Below are 19,884 nucleotides of genomic sequence, written 5' to 3'. Positions count from 1 at the left end.
AAGCTGGAACATTGAGCTTCTGATCCTTCTTAGTTGTAGCAATCAAAAACACTTGGGATTAAAGGCGAGGTATTATGTATTTTCCAGGTGCATAATGCTGTTTTATAGCACAATCAGCTAATATGTTATCTTCAGTTGTTATGAGAATTCTTTGTTGATATAGCAAAAATAACTTCTGACTTTCCCCTTCACGGTGACATCATAACAATGTTTCTCCAGGCCTCCCATTGATGCCAGTATGATAAGCTCAGCTGAAGCACAGTACCACCAAGTGTTTGCTAGTTGCTGCTGGTGTTGGTCTTACATACACCATAAGTAAGACTGCATACACAGTCTTACTGGAGATGTGTATGTAGGAGAGGCCAGGGAGATTGGTGGTCTGTGTGGCAGGAGCTCAGGTGGGGACTGAAACTCCATGGTGGAGCTTTGAGGCCTTAGCCGGCACATTGTGGTGGTCAGTTTGACATTTGAGTAGTATTGAAATAGTGAAAGCTGATTATTTACAAGGATCTTCGACTGCCTTTGCTGACAGGAAGACAAGAACAGAAATTCTTTTGATTTTTCATACAGTGCTAAATTAAGTATTTCAGTTCACAAAGTGTCTGCATGTAGAATGTAACAGTTACAGGCTAACATGAACTGAGGATGGTGAAACAGCTTGTGTCTCCGACACTCTTTGCTGGCACCTGTCACTCTTTTATAACAAGGACATGCTGACCGTCCTTTGGCTACAAAGTGTCAATTGAAGTGGATAGTTGACTGAATTAACAGAGGCTGTGGAGGATAATCTAGTCCTAATGAGGTGTTCCTTACTCTGAGGAGGTACTGACGTCTGCTTCTCTTGAGGCTCCTCTGCCGAAACTCCAAGGGACCCTCTTGGATAAAGATAGGAAGTAAAGGAAGGCTATAGGTAGGATGAGAGGTAGACTGAAAGTCATGGAAAACTTGGTCTTAGTGGGAAACATTTTTCTAGTCAACAACATGTGTCTGGTTATTTCCTACCTCTGGGGCAAACTGCTCGATTTACTCTGCTACAGGAGGAGGCACACAGCATTTGCCAACCAGGTACTTACAGCTCACTTTGACATATGGAACAATATCAAACATTAGCAAAAAAAATTTTAACACATTTTTTCTTTTTCTCATCATATGTAATTAGGATATTAACCAAGCATGAGTGCTGTCACTATTAACAACATTTTAAAAATGTTTCTCTGTGAATTAAGTGTCTTGTCAGTGTTTATGCACAATGGATTCCTTTAAATATGAGATGTTGAGAATATAAGGATTTATTTTATTTAATTATTTTGTAGACATATTTTTGTTTATCCATCAGTCTTAACCGCCTATTTAATAAATTACTCTCACATTTAAAATATATACACTTTTTAACTTTTTTGAATGAATGCAGTTGGTTCAAATTTATATAGACTACTTTAATAATTGCGCCAATATCTTTCCATATGTCTCATACTATTGTTTGCATCAATAATTTCATAAAGGCTAAATGTCAAATATTATTGCTGTGCAGCTGCAGATAAGAACAGAATACTTTACTCAGATGTGTTCTCAGCTTCTCAGAATTTAAGCAAATTGTCAAGCAAAGTATATTATTTCTATCAAAAGGGTATCTGTAAACATTTGTAAAATATTATAGATTCAAATGTGTTGGTCTTATATTTTAATGCATTTTGTTTCAATGCATTAAAAAGTATTGTTTCCTAACTGAAATTATATTGTATAGTTACATCCAATAAATTACAATACTCTTGAAAAGTTAATTTATTTCAGAAACTCAGTTCAGTAAGTGAACATCCTTACACCAAGACATATTTAACCTACTGATGTTTCCAAACCTTAATTTCTGTTAATTATGGTGTTTTATCCATCCATCCATCCATCCATCCATCCATCCATCCATCCATTTTCTTTACACCCTTGTCCCTAGTGGGGTCGGGAGGGGTGCTGGTTTTTATGTCCAGCTAACGTTCTCCACATTATGATTATACATTACAATCAGGATGCCATTCCTAAAATGAAAGATGTCAAAGTAAATTCAAGTATGAATAGTTTTAAAGACAGCATTGGCCCCAAACTTTCAGGTGTCTCATTGAAAGCTGAGGATCAAGACGGATTGTTTTTAGATTTTCCTAGTGATTCATTATGTCATAGATTTAGAAAACACTTGCAAGGTAGAGTGAACAAATATTGTAATACGTGGGATGCTGACGATTTATCCCAGTTTCTTACTTTGAAAAAACCTTAGCATTTCTTTTTATGTAACATCTAAATATCATAATTATTTGAATTAGCTTGGACAACACATGATAAATTATTGTCTTAGTGATGGAGATATTATTGCTTTTTGCTTGAAAAGATAAAACATTACATAATTGGATAGTATTACATAGTAGCAGTATCGCTGTGAGTTGTGGTAGTTTCACTGTAATTTTGCAAATGCCTAATAACCTCTTGTTTTGCTGCCATCTAGTGGGTGTTGTAGTTTAGCTTTTTCTTTAAAATCAGTCAAGAACAGATCTGATAGATCATCCACAGATGGTTTTCTATCAGACATTTGCTTTTGATTTCAGCAGCTCCTGCTATAATTTAAAAATATTTTATTTATTATGTTTGATTTTTTTTGACAGTTGAAAACACCAGTAAATTAGAAATAGGTCTTCCTGGGAGTACGCAAATATAAGCTGTCATGCACCCAAGCCTGATTATAAATACACATGCTGTGTAGTTTTCTGTAATACTGGAATGGTTTACCTTAGAGGCTAATTGAAGCCCTCTCACCCTCTCCTTTTTCCATCCCCCCCTTGGGATCCAGAAGATCCACCCATGATGTTTACTGTGGAAGAGCCACAACTATGTAACTAAGCTTTATTTGCCTTCTCATACTGACTTTGACACCATTTGTGGCATCTTCAGCATATAGCTCCTTCTACATATCACTTTTAGAGCTATACTATTCATTCCTCAGGTGAATGACAGTAATTCTTTAAATTAACATTTTTGTAATTGTGATAAAAATATACTTGGACTCCTTAATTGTACCAGTGAATATTTGTTTTTTTGCATGTACAGTCAAGTTGGGAGGCCAATTGAGCTTATATTTTCAGCATAACCAGATTAAATTAAAATAAATTTACCCATATTAGGTATACCAGACTAACCAATAAATAAGCTGGGCGTATTTTAACACGAGTCATTGAACACATTTATCTCACCCTGTTTGATGCTTCATTTTAACTTTGTTTAAGCATTCTTTTTTCTTTTTTTTTTTTTACAAAATCTAGACACATATTAATGGAAAGGTATTGTCTGACAGGGTTTTATTGAATGATTAAAGTACAAAGCAAGTAACCCTTCATATTTCACTTCAACACTGTAGTCATAGGCCACGAGAGCACGAGAGATGAAAGAGAAAGGACTCCACTCATACTTCAGATCAGAGCGCTTGAGTTTCATAACTGCTGCAAAAACATTTCAGCCCCTGACGTTACTAAGGGAAAGTGTATCTAGAGCAGGGAGAAGTGTGAGTGGAGACATAATCAGAGGTGGCTGGACAGTAACCAGACCGCGCATGTCCCCCTGAACTCCCCGGGACATTGTGTTCTCTGCCAGGGAGGTTGTGCTCCATTTTTAACAGCTGGCCTTGTGTGGTTGCCAAGCGAATGCCCTCACATGGGTCATGTAAGTCTCAGTAATAGAAATATACATAAAATAAGATATTTCATCTCCCAGTTTTTTTGTGGCAGAAAGGTTGATGCAAGGCTTTGTTCGCTTCCAGCATGAGCTTCAGAGATTTGAAGTTTTATTTATCACTCGCAGGTTTAGACAATCTTAGGGGGTCCCCTAAATTTATCTAACACATGCATGCTGCCATTCAAGTGTTTATTGTAAAACTTTGCTGATTCATTGAAATTCACCCTTTTAAAATAATATTGAAGATTTCTTTTTGTTTTTGTTAAAAAGTGTGTGTTTCAGACACACTGTCCATATCCCCTACTACAGCACGCTGGAAACGACCTACACAGTCTGTTATCTGCTGGCATTCAAAGACAGGTGTAAGCATGTCTTTTCCAAAGTGATTAATGACAGGTTTCTGTCCATCTGTTTATGCCTTGTCAAAGGAACATATTCTCTCTCCAAGCCATCTTCCTAGAAAGTGCATATTTTAGAGTTAAAAAAAACAACAACAAAAAAACTCAGTTATGTGATGATTTTTTAAAAACTGTCTGGACATCCGAATTTTCTTCTTGTAGACAGAAAAAATGACAGAGGTACCTTATGGCAAATCTGAATTTGAATCTAGTTCCTTCCTTTCCCCCTCACTGAACCTCTCTTCAAGCCAAGACATGGGTGTGAGTAACTGGCATGAGCTGAGTTTGGCATCTTGTTCCAGTTTACAGTCTGTGCTTGTGTTGTCAGAATCATTACGATCTCTTCAAGCATGAGTCTGTGGGAACATAAGAAGAAAAGGGGGCTGGATGGAGAGGGAAGCCGGGGGGAGTTCAAGAAACAACTGTTTATGTCTGTCCATACTGCTGACATTAGTGTAGTCTTGATAAATCATAGATCACTTAATTTGAGCTATAAGACATATGGATTATGATTATGTTACACAAGGTCAGTTAAAATTGATCTTTTACTCTCCTACGGGAGGTTATTAGAGGATGTTTTTGTCAGAGTAAGCACATCATAAATCATCTGTGTCACCCATCTCTTCTTTCAGCCTGAAGGCTACATGTCCAACTGTAGGTCAAGCTTCTTTTCAATTCCCTTGACAGCGAGTAGATGTTACAGGCAATCCTGAAAGGATCTCTGGATTGCCTGTAAGTTTCACTCCGCATTTACAACACCATATCACTACTGTAGATATGTCCTTGTTTTTCAGGTTGAACATTACACAGAATTTCTGTCTTTACAGAAAAGTCTGCCTGTTACGATGAATCTGTAGTTCACCTAAGTGTGGGCTAATCATTAAGCATTTAGTACTATGTACAGTGATCATTTTCACACCTACCAAGCAAGTGCACGGAGGTGGGCTTAACAGTTAAAGCCTCTCAGATGTCTCATAACCCAACCACTGCCAAGTTCCCTCCCAAAACATTTGAAGCCTGCTGACGTAGGCCGGCCATTTACATTTAGGCCCCCCCAACTCACTCTATTCTTAATACCATATCATGAGGAGAAGACCAGAGGGTTGACTTCATAATAGTTCTGATTGCTTAAATTATCTTGTAGTTTCAAAGATTTAAAATCTCTTGTGTTTGAGTGTTTCCCTGCTGAGTTGTACCTGGAATATTTTCTGGATTCCTTTTCTAGCTTTCTCTTCTTTTCTGTAGAACTGGCAGCGATTTTAGTGAAAGTATTTTTGTTTGTTTCACGGATTTTACCTAAACAGTTTTTGTATCAAGTTGGTGTCTTGAGGTAACTTTTGTATCACAGGAAACTATGAGTTCCTTAGTCATAAATGCAATGGGAGACTCTAGTAATGCAGGATTTGATATAATCCAAAACCACATTGAATCCCTGAGTGGCAAGATGGACAAACTCATCAACATTCAAGAAAAGGTCCTCAGTCGACTGGATGGGATGTCACAAGAAATTGATGATATTGAGCAGGATATGGAGCAAATCAAGGTAGACAAGGAGGAGATCCATCTCTCCCCAAGGGTGGTGAACCAGACCCAGGTGATGGGGCGGGAGGTGCGGCAGATCTGCCAGGAGATGAGCACCATTATGTCTGTAGTCAACCAGCGGTCTGAGCAGCAGGCCCAAAAGCTAGAAGGAATGGAGAAGCTGGTCCTTAGCATGCAACAGGTCATCAGCTTCATTGGTGAGACGGTGAAGTGTTCAAAGGTGATGGAGATGATGTTCAAAGGTCCAGCAACTCGGAAAACCTCCAGGAACAAAGACAGTAAAGGGAAGCAAGCAACCAAAAGGAAAGCATCCACAGAGACGGTTACAAAGAAGCCTGACAAGGTGGGAGAAGCTAGAAAATGCTAAGTTTAGAGCATTACTATACATTGTCAAATTTTGGGTGACTTTGGTCTTAATCAAAATTGAATTTTGGCTTTTACAGAGTAGCTTCTGAAGTGAGATTAGAAAATTTTTATGCTTGAAGGGGTTCTACATGCCCATTTATTATTTTCATCTCGTGTTTGTCAGCATTCCACATGCAAAGCAGAATGCTGTGGAAACTACCGCGATAAAGTTATAACTCAGTAGTTTCTGTTTTTTTTTTTGGCAGGACAAGTAAAAATGATCACAGCACCAAAGCTGAACAGCATTGTTTTTGCTTATTAATGAACTTTGGCTTTGTAGGGTATTTTTCTATATAATTAGCTGATTTAAAAGGTCACGTCTGGGTTTTCTCATGTACACACTTCCAAGATACATTTAATGGGTAAAGCATTAAAGATAGTTAATGTCACAAGAAAATGTTGCTACTGCACAATAAACATGATACCTATATAAAGTCCCCATTTAACTCACGTTTATGGCTGCTGGCTCCCTCCTTGCGCTTGATGCAACATGGCCTCCTTTGCATGAGGCACAGAGGGGCACAACCTGGCAGCACCAGGGTAAAGCCAGCATGAAGCCTAGATTGAAATACAAGTGGCCTGGGTTTTTTTTGATTGGAACAGTGGTATTTATTTTACCCCCCTCTGCTTACCATGTGTCAATGTTTCATGATGAGTCAAATTTCTCACCTTCTCTCTTTTGGTCTTTATTACTCTCACTCACTCAGATTTCTTTGTACATGTTGTGCTTGTACTACCAGTCCTAGCTCTCCATATTCCCCCAGTTAAAGCTCTGCTGGCAGTTTTATAGCATATTGCTACAAGTCAGTTATGAATGGCTATAACAATGCCCGATAGTCCCTCAATGGAAGAATCTGATGGCTTTTACAATTATTGGTTGTACACTCCAGTCTTTATCAAAAGGTGGCAAGAAGAATGGCATGGTTAAAAGATGAGCATAAGAAGACCAACATATGGAAGAACATGCTCTGGTCAGATGAAACCAAACTAAAACAGCTCACACACATGCAAAATACAATGTGTGGCAGAAAAGCAATGCTGACCTCACCCTGACCACACCATCACCATGATAAAACATGATAGTGGCTGCTTAGTGTTGTGGGGACATGGAAGCTGATCAGAACTATTAGGAGGATGACTGGAGTCACAAAAAACTTAAGACAGGGTTGGGGGTTCACCTTTCAGTAGTACAACAACCTTAAAGATACTGCCAGCCAAAGGTAGCATTCCATTGTGTTCAAAGTGCACAAAGTATCTAAATAAGATCTAAATAAGAATCTGTGGCTGAACTTGAAAATCTATATTTACATAGCCAATCTGATTGAGAGCGAGTTATTTTGTAAATAATCAGCAAAAACACAATTTGTTTTTGCAGGCATAAAGCTGCTAGAGACATACGCCAGAACACTTACATCAAAAAGAAGTTCTACAACATCGAAAGTGGTCTTCAGTACGATATTACAGAGGATGCACTTTAAAGTACCTTTCAGTGTTTCCTACATATGTAATCTACTGCACTGCATTTCATTAAAGGCACTTAAAGTTCAGGAAGTTAAAAGATATAAGCATTATACAATGTCTATTTAAAAAAATAAAATAAAATCTTTTACGCAAAAACACTTTCCCATTGCACTGAAGTCACATCCAGAGCTGACCTGGGCTTTCTGTCTTTATTATCTGTAATTAAGCAGACTGTGATGTCTCTGTTAAAGGGTCACTAAGTGCTATCTGGCAGCAGCCGGCACTCAGACGTGCACACTGCTATCACTTACATAGCTGAAGAGGTTCTGGTTTTCTTTTAAGTTAGACAGATGAGCAAAGCAAAACCTGACCACATTGGCAGAAAGAAGGGTTACTGTATGTTGTAGGAGTAAATAAAAACTTCCCAATGATTTTTTTTTTCTTTTTGGCTGAACATTTATGACTGCCAAGTAATCTAAATTATTTGTGGCTCGTGTTTCAGTGAGTTTCCGTTGTCGTCAGAGTGCTTGTCAGGTGGCGGCTTCATCCTATCCCACCTTCAGAGGTGTGAAATATTTAACATTTATTTCATGTTACTTTGGCCTCTAAATACACTCCCTTGTTTTCCAATTACATTTCTTTACCCCTGTTTCTTTACAACTGTCTCTAAGTGAACCCTAACACTAGCAACATATCCCCTCTCAGTTAACTTCATCGTTGAAAAACATATGTGGGACACCTCAAGTTCAAGATGAGTTTTTTTCCATCACAACCTGATATCAGAGTGTTTAGTATCATTGATTCAGCTGGGAGATTTGGAGAACAACCTGCAATCGCTTGTAATATTTTCCACACAGGGTCAGCATCACATTCCACTGTTGAGTGCGACAAGTGATAAGCTATAAATTCACTGTCCTGCTGCTACCTATCCATCAGCCATGAATAAGCAGAGGCATGCCATTATATAAGCCAGTATGTGCATGTTGATGTCCAGTAACTGTGGCCACTAGTCAGTTAGGTCTTTGCAATTTGTCATATTGTGTTTATTGAAAGTGACTTTATGTTTTTGAGAACATCAGCCCTTTATGTCAACTTTCATATTAACAAGTTTTTTGTTATTTACCTATACAGTTACAGTACTTGTATGCTACTTTTAGTCAGTGCTGTGAAAAAGTATGTCACAGATTTCTTTCTGCTTTCATGCGTATTGCTGTATTTTTTTGAGACAGTATCTCACTTGGATTCAAGTATTAACTTATATCTCACTTCCACTGAGCAGCAGGGTATGGCTCGGTGAAGATTGGTATGCTATAGCCCCTTCTCCATTGTCAGGTCTCACTCTAATAGTTTCTAGCTAAGTTGGGTGTGTCTCCATTAGCAGTGTGTTCCTCACTATAGGTGTGAATATGAGAAGAATGTGGACCTGAATGTGGAAACTTAGGTTATGAGAAAAGAAGTTGTAGTCATTGATGATAATGCTCTGATAATGTCTGTTTGCGCGTGTTACTTGCCAGGCCATTGCCTTCCTGGACAATTCTGCTCGAAAAAAAAATCTTGCACAGTCTGGGCTTTCTCCCCTTGACTCGGATTGTCTCCGGTAGATTTTTTTACTGGGCCAATCAGCCAACAGAAGGAGTAGTTGTGAACAACTATGCTGATTTTCTGCGCTGTTTTAGAATTGCAATCTGTCTGTAGTTTTAGCAATGGCAGTGGAGGAAGTGAACGAAGCAATTCAATCTGTCTTGGCCATGCTTCCAAATATTGAAATGACATGAACAGCCACTCCGCTTGGATCAGCACTTCTCTCTCTCTGCAGTGGAGGATGGTTGATTACAATGCAGGCAATTTCTGATAAGATTCTTAACACCAAACTACGTATTACATACGTCACGGGCAGACTTTAGCAATTGTGTAAAATTGAAAACCTCAACACACTCCACACCTCCAGGAAGCAATCGTTTCACAACAGCTGATAGCCCAGACCCTCGATAAGAAGCACAGTGTAAGACAAGAGGCTGGTTTTTACCTGGCTGATTTTTTACCAGGCAAGCGCCTTTTGGCCATTGTCTGAGAAGTCTCTGTCTTATTGATTTGTGGCTCACCATCTTGCCAACTACGACGGTCTTGTTGCAGATTGAAAATGGTGGTTGAGATGCTTATGTTTGAGGAATTTTCATCCAGTGACGTACATCCACGAATCAAAGAGTCTGCTGACAATCAAATGAGTTGCTCACAATGCCCAGCTTGTACCAGCCCTGAGGTGGTTTCCAAAAAATGCAGAGGAACTGCACAGAATCTGCAAATAGAGATGAATCTGTTGATTGGGGAAGAATCGACTAAAGCCACAGCCTGGTTAGACTCTGACTGGGCAGGCAGGGTTAAACCCTAAGTCTATAATACTATCATAGCATGACTCCATAATAGTGTATCACTTGCTTGTCGCAGTCTGTGACATTTTTATGTCCCCCAATCAAAATACTGGTTGTGTAACACCTATGGCTAACCATACCACACCATTGTCCTATGCACTTACAACTGAAGGGAGGCATATAGCAAGACACATATCTTACAAAAAGTTCCACTTTTGTCTCATCAGTCTACGGAATATTTTCCCAAATGTTTCAGGGATAACAGAAATACTTTTGCACTAGCAAATCAAAGCTCTCCTGTGGATAATATTTGTGCCCAGGATCTTCCTTATTGTTTGATGATTAACTGAGGTAGATGAGCAATGCGCTGCTTTAAATGTTGTAGGTTTTTTTGTGACCTTCTGGATGAGTGGTCTGGAGAGAGTTTCACTTTGGTTTGCTGGAATACCAAAGTCTTGCGGATGACTTTGTAGCTATATTTCGTTTGGGACTTTTTGAGAATATTATGTTATGTTGTGAGCTGGGTTCTAATTAAGTGATTTCTTTATTCTAGGTTTCTCGGGCTATTTTTGTCAGATATAAAAAAAATTTAAATATTTAATGATCTGAAACATTTAATTGAGATATAAAGAAAAAAAAACTAATGAAATCTGTGAGGTCAAATACTTCTTTACAGCACTGCTGCTTCAGTTAAATGCCTGTTCTGTTTGCAACAATATAAAAAAAATAAGATAAATGCACCGCTTCTGTGTACACTGCTACAACCCTACCAAGCATTTCCATCTTGTCTTTTTACTAGAAAACTACCTCTAGCAAAGCCAGTAAATGGAAACAAGAGATAACTCCTGCATGTCAGCCAAGTTCTCTGCAGCCCCATTACAAGATAAAGCTCCATGGACCAAAGCATTTCCTCGCATCACGTAAATGTGGAAGCTTTGTAGGTTTTTTGTGCTTACAAACTGTACATATACTAGAACGTCTTTATCTTTTCATTGCTTGACTCTATATTCTTTTGCATTTATGATTATATAAAGGGTGGTGCCTAGTTCTTAATGTTATGAGGCTCAGCACCAGTTTATCTGGATATTATTGGTTTGATGTTTTAAAAAAAAATATAATAAAAAATTATTTCTTAAAAAAATATATTTTTTCAAAGTGAGAAAAACTTTGGGCAGATTTCTGAATTTTTGTTTTGGACAAACATACATCTGACAAGCAAAGATAAATAATATAGTAACAAACATCAAAATTGATGTAGTGCAGATATTGTCCAGGCTACAAGATCTAATAATTATTTATTTATTTTTTCACAGGGGAAGGATTACAAGAGCAAAGATGGGGCAGAAAAACCATGTTTGGGCCAGAAGAGCCTCAAAGCTCAAAAGAAGATGAAGCCTCCAGATGCAGCAGGTACTTAAAGAAATAGAATATAATGGTTAATTCTTGCAGCAGTCAAATCCTAACTCAGAAACCAATCTCAAAATCAGTGCAACCTTAATTAAAAATTATTTCTGACTTCCTTATTTATGGAAGCGGTATAAATTATATACTGTGAGTCAGACACTTAATTCAAATTCTTTTTTTTTTTGTAGGTAATATTTCACCAAAGAAGCAGGCTTTGCTTCTTGAAGAAGTGCAGAAATTAAACAAAGAGAACACAGAAAAAATGGGTCAGTTGTTTCTGCAGCTGGATCTGGAGTCTGGGGTGACCCCTAAAGACGAGCAACCACAGGCCCCCGCTTGCAACCTGGTGGACTATGTGCATGAAGATTCCCAAGCTACTGTGGCTGAGGAACGTGAGGCTAAAGCTGTTACTGAGGAGCAAATAGAGGAAGAGGAAACTAAGGAAAAAGCAGTGCCAGTGGATGATGTAGTGCAAAAGAAAGCAGAAGAAAAAAAGCCTGAAGTTCCCAAGGAACAACAGAAAGAAAATATTTCTGCTTCTGAAGAGCAAATAGAAGTCTCCGAGATGCCCTCTTCCTATGTAGATAAAAAAGAAGAGATTGCTACCAGGTATGATTGTATTTACCTATAACTACTCCTGTGGCAATAAGTCAATCTACATTTCTGCACAGGGTCTTAGGTTTTGGTAAACTTCCTTCTTATAGAACAATTTATAACTATTTTGTTTTCTCAAACAAAATAGTTGAATGCAGATATGAATCACTGATTAAAACAGATGTTTTCCTTGCTGCTCTGGTTTTGTTTGCAATTAACCTTAACCTGCCAGTTTCATTATTTCATTTTTTTCTTTCAAATTCATGCTGTAGAGGCTATGTTGGGTTTTTTTGTGCTTTTTTGACACATTTGCATCCAATTTTTCTTATCTAAATCTACAAAGTATATAATGTCACAGAACTAAACAAATCTATAAAACCCATCAACTTCAATCTACAGCGATGACGACAAAGAAGCAACACCATGCACAGAGACTGAGCAGGACCAGATCACTGAGACAGAGCAAGACAAGAAGGAGGAAAGAGAAGAAGCACAGAAAGAGGATGATGATGAGAGCTCTGAGCATGAAGACTGGGCTAGCTTCAAGGCAGATGGAATTCAAATCCAGTTCAACCTTAAAGAAAAGTTGGAGAAGGGAAAACTGGAGAATGCTGATGAAAAAACAACAGATGACGATCAAAGTGAGCGGTTCTTCATCGGTGAGTCACGTCCCTCTTCTTAAATAGCAGGACAATGCCAGTGAAGGCTGGTGCTAATGAGACTGATGACTAGAACTTTCTCTTCATTATCCTGAAAGTTAGGACATATATTGTTTGTAAAGCTTCGATAAATAAAACATTTTGCACACTATTTATTTTGCGTACAGTAACTGTACTATTGATGTAGAAGTCTACTTGCAATGTAAAACTGAGCTCTGAGGAAGTGGAAACGAGACTAAAGCAAGGGAGAATGTGTCACTATCATTTGATTTCAAAAATATTAAATATGTCAATAAACAAGATATGAATAAAATTGAATCAACCACTTCAGAGTTACACAAGTGATCAAGAGAGTTAGGTGGTCCTCAAGTGAAAACTGAAAGCATATCAACATGACCAAGATGTGAATCTTGCACTAAATAAAATAATAGAAAAAAACAAAAATGATCAGGAGCATTCATTTCTGACTCATAAATCATTATTATCCTCTGGAATAAAGGTTAAATGCTATCTTAAAATAAACTTTTATAATGGTAAATAGCTTTACATCAGGAATACAATAATAATAAATAACAACTTAAAAGAGAGGAAAACAAACTTCCAAAGACACATTTATACATGCATCTCTAAAGGTTCTGGAAGTAAATAATACAATAGTAAATGTCTGGGATTTACTATGCATCTATCTGAATGCAGTAGATTATGTAATATATATTTTTCTCTTTTATCCAGTAAAATGTAATATTTATCTTTTTTATCTGATTATATACTTTTTGGGTTAAAATTTAGGATGTATTAATGCAATAATGATTCTTCACTGAGATTCCCAGCACACTTGATCTGGATTCTACAGTTCAACAAACGGAAATTCAGAGAAGAGCACAGTCTGGAACCTGAGACTTGAATTCAAGCTGTCTGCTTTCATAAACAGTACACAGACAACAACTCTATCTGTAATTATTTATTACAAGAAATTTGTACATGATATGGCAGTGCAACAATGGTTGCATGCATACTTTAAAAAGTCAACAGCAGCTGATTATTAGTGAGACATGTATGTTACACCTTATTTATAACTTAGAAAAAATATATATCTTTTTGATTGTCTCCCCGGCCTTTTTTAGATACCACTCCTCCTCCGGCAGCTCCTTTTAATCATCGCATTGTGTCTGCTAAGCCAAACCAGATCAGAAACTTTTACACAATCAACTGGCAAGAGGTCCTAGGCGGGTGAGTGCTGCTCCTCTTTTCTACTTACCAAAAATAAATAGGTAAAAATCTTGCATTAGTGCTGAACAAAAACCATAAAAAGATCAATTCCAGATTTAGGGCCCATTGTGTAATTGTCCTCCTCTTCCTCCACCCTTTCTCTTCCTCTCCTCAATGGTTCATAACTCCAGAGTCATGGCAGTTATTTTTACACGAAGATTGACTGGTATGTGATACTGGATCCACAGCGCCAGCTGGTAGCTAATCACTAGGTGTTAATCCGGGCCTTCAAAGAAGAGGCGCGGCCTGGCTCAGATTGAATAAAATAGCAGATTAACCGCAACACTTTCCAGAAGGAAAGATCAATTCTTGATTTCTCATGGGAAAGATGCACTCCACTGTCAATGTCCCATTATTAAGTGATTCTTTACTGCTGCAATGCATAATTTGCATGGCTAGAACAACTGGCTGTCTGTGCAGCAACAGGAAGCTAATTGTTCTTTCTCCCACTCTTCCTACAGGGGCCGGTTCGGTCAGGTGCACAAATGTGTAGAAAACTCCTCAGGTCTCACTTTGGCAGCGAAAGTCATTAAAGCTCGAAGCCAGAAAGAAAAGGTACGACACCTGAGACACGTTGCCATGACGCTGAGCAAGTCTATTTTAACTCCTACCATGAGAACTAAGCCACGTGTGATATAAAAAAACCAGGGGGCCGTTACAGTTTTTAGTACTTACTAGAATATTGTTAGGCCTCTCCTGGAACAGAGGCAAAGGGAATACTTCTCACCACAGTGAGAAAATAACTGACCTAGACCAGACCTAGTCTCCGATCGCAGAGAACAGCTGACACCTCTCATTTTATGTTTGTGTATCTGTTTGTGTCCTGCATCTGTGCGTCTTTCTGTCTGCCTCTGCATCTTTCTGTGCCTGTGTTTTCGGTAGGACGTGGTGAAGAATGAGATCCAGGTCATGAATAATCTGGACCATGCCAACCTGATCCAGCTCTATGCAGCTTATGAGTCAAGGAATGACATCATCCTTGTACTTGAATAGTATGATACCTTTTTTTTTTTTAGAATTCCAGTACATGTATGTAATGTGTATTAAGAGGACATACCAACTCAATATTTAAATTTTTAATATGATTATTAATTAAATTTACTATAGGTTGCATTGAGGTTTTTTTTTTAAAGCAAAATGCTTACACTTTTTGTTGTATATGTAATTTGTTTTTGCATTTGTCTTTACTATCAGTGTTGGTGGAGGAGAACTCTTTGACAGGATTATTGATGAAAACTACACTTTGATGGAGTTGGATGCTGTGGTGTTCATCCGACAGATCTGCGAGGGCCTTCAGCATATGCACAAAATGTCGATACTGCATCTAGATTTAAAGGTAACAAAGATAAACACAAACAACATAGGTGAGGAATCTCTGCATAAACTTTGAGAAACAGATGTTGTTATGGAAAAGTTCTGCTACCTTATAATAGTAAAGATTGCACTGCATTATCAATGTTATTCAAGTTTTTTGGCAAAGATACACTGGGTCACTACATTTGAATTTATAAAATATGCACATCATTTATTTACTTTAATTAAGAAGATATTTAAAATCAAATGTCTAGCTCATGGCTCTTCAACCTGTGGCTCCAGAGTCAGATATGGCTTTTTGGCCCCCACTCTGTGGCATTTACAAACCCAAATAAGAAATGTTTTTACTAATAAAGGCAATAAATAAGGGTGGTTTAAGCGGTTCTCTTTGTTTTTATGCAGTATTTCCGTAGAATATCTACAAAGGTCCTTAATTGTACAAAGCTTTGAAAAGTAATTTAATGTTTCTTAACTTTAAATTATGTAAATAATAATTTTATATAGACTACAGCAAAAGGCTCTCTCAGCTGGACTCATTCTACAAAATGCTAAGATTTTAATCCTTTCAAAAGTTTGTTCATTAAGTTTGTTCTAAAATCTGAAAGTATAAACAGACCTAAATTAAATTTTCTTAGATTTCAAAATAAAACATTTTACTTTGTCTTTTTTTATGTCAAATCAAAAATGTTTTTTGCTGCTCTATATAAATTCTATTTTTTTAAATGGGGTCAGAAATGGCTCTTTTAACGATGACTGTTCCTTTTCTAGCTAAAATTAATAACTAATAGAAAAAAGTCTTTGGCATAGTTTTATTTACTGGAAGTAATTTAAAGGTCTTTTTTTTTTTTTTACTTTTCCTGATCTTTCAAGCCAGAAAACATTTTGTGTGTGAGCAGAGTGACCAACAAGATTAAGATAATTGATTTTGGCCTCGCTAGGATGTAAGTTCCTATTTCTGATTTACTAAATGTTTCATTGGTATTTTGAAAATGCAAAATGTCCCCGGATTGAAAAATCATGTCCTGTTTCAGATATAAACCACGAGAGAAATTAAAGGTGAATTTTGGAACTCCAGAGTTTCTAGCTCCTGAGGTCGTCAACTACGATTTTGTGTCGTTCAACACAGACATGTGGAGCCTTGGTGTCATAACTTACATGCTGTAAGTAAAGACGAAAATTCCTGCTCAGCTGTGCTCAAATCATCGGTAAATCTCCCTTCTCTTTAAATGCTAGCCTGAGCGGTTTGTGTCCCTTCCTTGGCGATGATGACAATCAGACTTTAAACAACATCTTGGCTGTTCGGTGGAACTTTGAGGAACAGGAGTTTGCAGATACTTCAGTGGAAGCAAAAGACTTTATCACTAGGCTCCTTGTTATAAATAAAACGTAAGTGCATTGTGTCTCTGTATGATCTGGAATTTTTAATATCTGGTGAGAATTTTAAAATGTGAAACGTATTTTTGTCTTACATTTGTCGTCAGCTGGAGGATGGGAGCTTGTGAGGCATTAAGGCATCCATGGCTATCCGACTCTGTTCTACATCATCGTCTTTATACAAAGGTAGAGAAAAATGATTGAAAAACAACTGTGGATCATGAATTATCCTTAGTTCTTCCAAATCTTATGAAAGACTTATGATTTAACTTTATATGTATTTTTAAGATGGAGAGTGTCGGGTGATTACGTCAAAATTAGATTACTTTTATCATTATCTTACAAATGGATTAGTAAAAAAAGAATAAATATTAAATGATATTTAAAAATGTGGAATGCATACATGTATATGTATAACAGACAGACAAAAAGACAGAGACATAGCAAATTCTATAATAAGTGTTTATATTGCACTTTGATGCTGCTTAATATTTATAAAATATTTTTTACACGATTTTCTTAATTTTTTGACAGAAAAATATGTGCAGATCACGCAGATCATCATGCGTACCCCTGATTGATATATAAGGTAAAGTTGAAAGTGATCCATCCATCCATCTATCCACAAGGGGGAAGCATTTCTTAAATTTTATTCTGACATTACCAGACCTCCGGAAACTAACCTTCTCAATGGTTCTTTTTAGATCTGGACAAGAACGAGATGGCTCCTGATGTGGCAACTTGGACCAACCCTTTTTGTCAGTGAAATCTTCTAGACTTCTCTAAATCCAACTGTAGCACCTGAGATGTGGATTGATTTTCAGGTTACGTGTGATCCCGTATGTTCTAAGAATGTGAAATGTACTCTCACCTGGTTTAGTTTCTTCACATTACTAATTTGTAAAGCCACGCATTATCCTTTCTTGTTTATTCAAATAGATATTTGTGGAAACACTCCCGTCCTGCAGCTTTTGCAAAGTCCACAACGTTTATTCATTTCTAAAATGTTGTCAGGGATCTGCCATAGGGATGTAGTTCAAGAATTTTACTAGTTTCTGTCCTTATTTTAGTATCTAAAAAATGGTGCTATAAGTATCTGATGAACCATTATGTATTATATACTTGAGGCTGATTTGCGTGCCATCTTTGCTTACATTAGAAGTGCATGACTAGCTTAAGGCTTCACTTTCAAATACTACTTACTTTGGTTTATATATAGCTAAAATGTGGCAAAAATGTTTTGTGTGGCTTTCTTTTTTTGCAAAAGACTTAGACATGCTAAGAAAAGGTCTATTGCTGTTACTGCATAACAGTGCACATCTATTTTTAACTCCTTTGTCAACATAGCAATCCTAAAAGTATGTCTGAGAAAAGTACATCTTTTGTTGCTATAGCATAATTTCACATGACATATATTAGGAAAACCTGACCTGTAATCAAAGTACATCTTGTGGATGTAACCAAATTGTTACTGTACAACTTATACTTGAGTATATTGATATTTATACACTGATATATTTTTTTAGGTTGATCACAGTATAGAGGAGACTTTAAATAGTAACCCAAAACATCATGTTTCCTGTGTTCTGGATGTAATGTGACAAAGTGAGGGATCTCTGTTGTTGCTACTCATCAAAATTAGAAAGAACATACCATGGAAGTAAGGCAGATGTACAGTATGTTGGTCATATTAAACCTTTTAGAATAATCTAGCCTTTTCTATGAATATAGTTGTTCAATGGGGGAAAAAAAATACATAAAAAGGGATTTAAGCACAACCACTAATGCAATATTCATTAATATTTTCAACAATTCAAAGAAATAAAAGGTAACTAAAGTATTTCTCAAAATTTTATCCTACCCTTTTCCAATCAAGTGATGAAGGACTTGATGGACATTTTAAATAAGAAATCCCTGACTTCATCTTTCCCAAACGATATATGCAACAAGGAGGTGCTTTTTTTCTGAGCCACTATTCAAAATAGACAAGACAAGTGAGCATTCCATTTACGTAAAGCCAATGTGTGTTGATCTTCATAAATCAGGACACGACAAAAGAAAAGCTCAAATAGTTTACTGTGAGACTACGATATAGCATTAAAAGATAGTTTTTACTTAGAGGCTTTCTTTTTACAAACCTTAAATGTGTAGTGTGCTGTGTATAAAAGTAATAACTGTAAACTTACCTAAATCATAAATATTCCTTTTAGTCTGTAGATATGATTTTAGAATAAAAGAATGTGGCCCTTAAATTAAAAATGTACTGATTGTGGTGATATTTGTATGTCCGCTGTCAGAATATGTAGTACCTGCACTTTATAATATTATTTATTTAAACGATAATTCACCAATCTTGTTTGGTGGACAGATTGTATGGTCAAGTCTCTTCATGTCTTCCATGTCTGATTTCTGAACAAACATGTAACTTTAGAAAACGTACTTCAGCAAACACAATTTATGTCTTACCACCTTAATTTACTAGTTTAGTTTTTATTGCATGACTAGCTTTGTGTTTTGCCCACTTTTAAAGTCTAAATGTGACCCACACAGTCAAAATTTCTTTTTCTTTTACTTTTATTTTTTATTTTTTAACAGTTCTTTACTATCTGGCTAGCCTGCCTCTGGAGTCTTTTTGGTTGCACCAATGCTTTTGTAGATTTATATATGAAAACCCCCCAAAACATTTAAAATGCCTTCTGTGAAGGCTCACAAACTAAAAATAATCCACTACTACTCATTCATAGAACATTTATGTAGTTTTAGTTTACCTTGATGAATGTTTTAATGATTGTCAGAGCGCTATTTGCTTGTAAATTAAAGATGTCGTCACTGAGTGTTAACAAAGTCAGCATGTAATTGTAAGTGTGCACAATCCCATTAAACAAACCATTTTAAACAGTTTGTTTTGCCTTCTTTCATTTTTTGAAGATAATATTGCCAGACAAAATACATTTTTGTTATGAGCTTAATCTATATTGCAGATTTGGACAATTTGTCACAATTCAAAATTGACCTAACGTTTAAAAACAATAAATGGCCTGGTCTAGTATACGGTATTTTATCAAGTCCAGAGGGCACCAAAACACTTCACACTACATCCCGTCATTCACCCCCCCCCCCACACACACACACGCACACACACACACACACACACACACACACACACACACACACACACACACACACACACACACACACACACACACACACACACACACACACGCACACACATCCCTTCACATGTTAATGGTGGCCAACTACTTGATTGTAACTATAGCTGCCCTTGGGCAATCTGACAAAAACTAGGCTGCTATATACCGCCGTGGGGCCCAGATATGGGAATACTGGTTTAATTTACATATATTAGGATGATGTATATAATTC

At 37.0% G+C, this 19,884-nt stretch overlaps 1 protein-coding gene and 1 long non-coding RNA gene across 5 annotated transcripts; one reads left to right on the top strand and one right to left on the bottom strand.

Moving 5' to 3' along the window:
- Positions 1 to 822: 822 nt before the first annotated feature.
- Positions 823 to 19,401, top strand: mylk4a (myosin light chain kinase family, member 4a). 4 transcript variants are annotated; one of them, XM_028021077.1, is made up of 15 exons: positions 5,176 to 5,994; positions 10,686 to 10,823; positions 11,200 to 11,296; positions 11,479 to 11,899; positions 12,284 to 12,543; positions 13,668 to 13,773; positions 14,274 to 14,367; positions 14,695 to 14,804; positions 15,007 to 15,148; positions 15,997 to 16,067; positions 16,158 to 16,286; positions 16,360 to 16,512; positions 16,608 to 16,686; positions 17,035 to 17,089; positions 17,205 to 19,401. In XM_028021077.1, the coding sequence occupies exons 1-14, from the start codon at positions 5,464 to 5,466 to the stop codon at positions 17,086 to 17,088; spliced, it is 2,385 nt and encodes a 794-aa protein (XP_027876878.1). In that variant the 5' UTR covers positions 5,176 to 5,463; the 3' UTR covers position 17,089; positions 17,205 to 19,401. The 4 variants fall into 4 exon arrangements, with proteins under 4 accessions (XP_027876880.1, XP_027876878.1, XP_027876879.1 ...); XM_028021080.1 differs by having other exon boundaries at positions 5,882 to 5,994; positions 10,686 to 10,806; XM_028021079.1 differs by lacking the exons at positions 5,176 to 5,994; positions 10,686 to 10,823 and adding an exon at positions 823 to 1,065.
- LOC114146758 (uncharacterized) lies at positions 3,279 to 7,422 on the bottom strand. Its single transcript, XR_003595957.1, has 3 exons — positions 6,508 to 7,422; positions 4,294 to 4,465; positions 3,279 to 4,167 (listed from the first exon to the last, which is right to left on the bottom strand). It is a non-coding gene; the product is annotated as an uncharacterized LOC114146758 (long non-coding RNA).
- Positions 19,402 to 19,884: the final 483 nt, after the last annotated feature.

This window comes from Xiphophorus couchianus, chromosome 6 (genome assembly GCF_001444195.1).
Source record: "Xiphophorus couchianus chromosome 6, X_couchianus-1.0, whole genome shotgun sequence".
NCBI lineage: Eukaryota > Metazoa > Chordata > Actinopteri > Cyprinodontiformes > Poeciliidae > Xiphophorus > Xiphophorus couchianus.
Note: the sequence above shows the minus strand (reverse complement) of the source record. Positions and strands in the feature narration are given on the sequence as shown.

Bases quoted from the DNA above. Each gene is read 5' to 3' on its own strand.
- mylk4a (XM_028021077.1), top strand. From the start codon at position 5,464: ATGAGTTCCTTAGTCATAAATGCAATGGGAGACTCTAGTAATGCAGGA. The intron at 10,824-11,199 runs GTAGGTTTTTTG...ATTTTTTCACAG, and splicing joins CACGTAAATGTGGAAGCTTT to GGGAAGGATTACAAGAGCAA. The intron at 14,805-15,006 runs GTATGATACCTT...CTTTACTATCAG, and splicing joins ATCATCCTTGTACTTGAATA to TGTTGGTGGAGGAGAACTCT.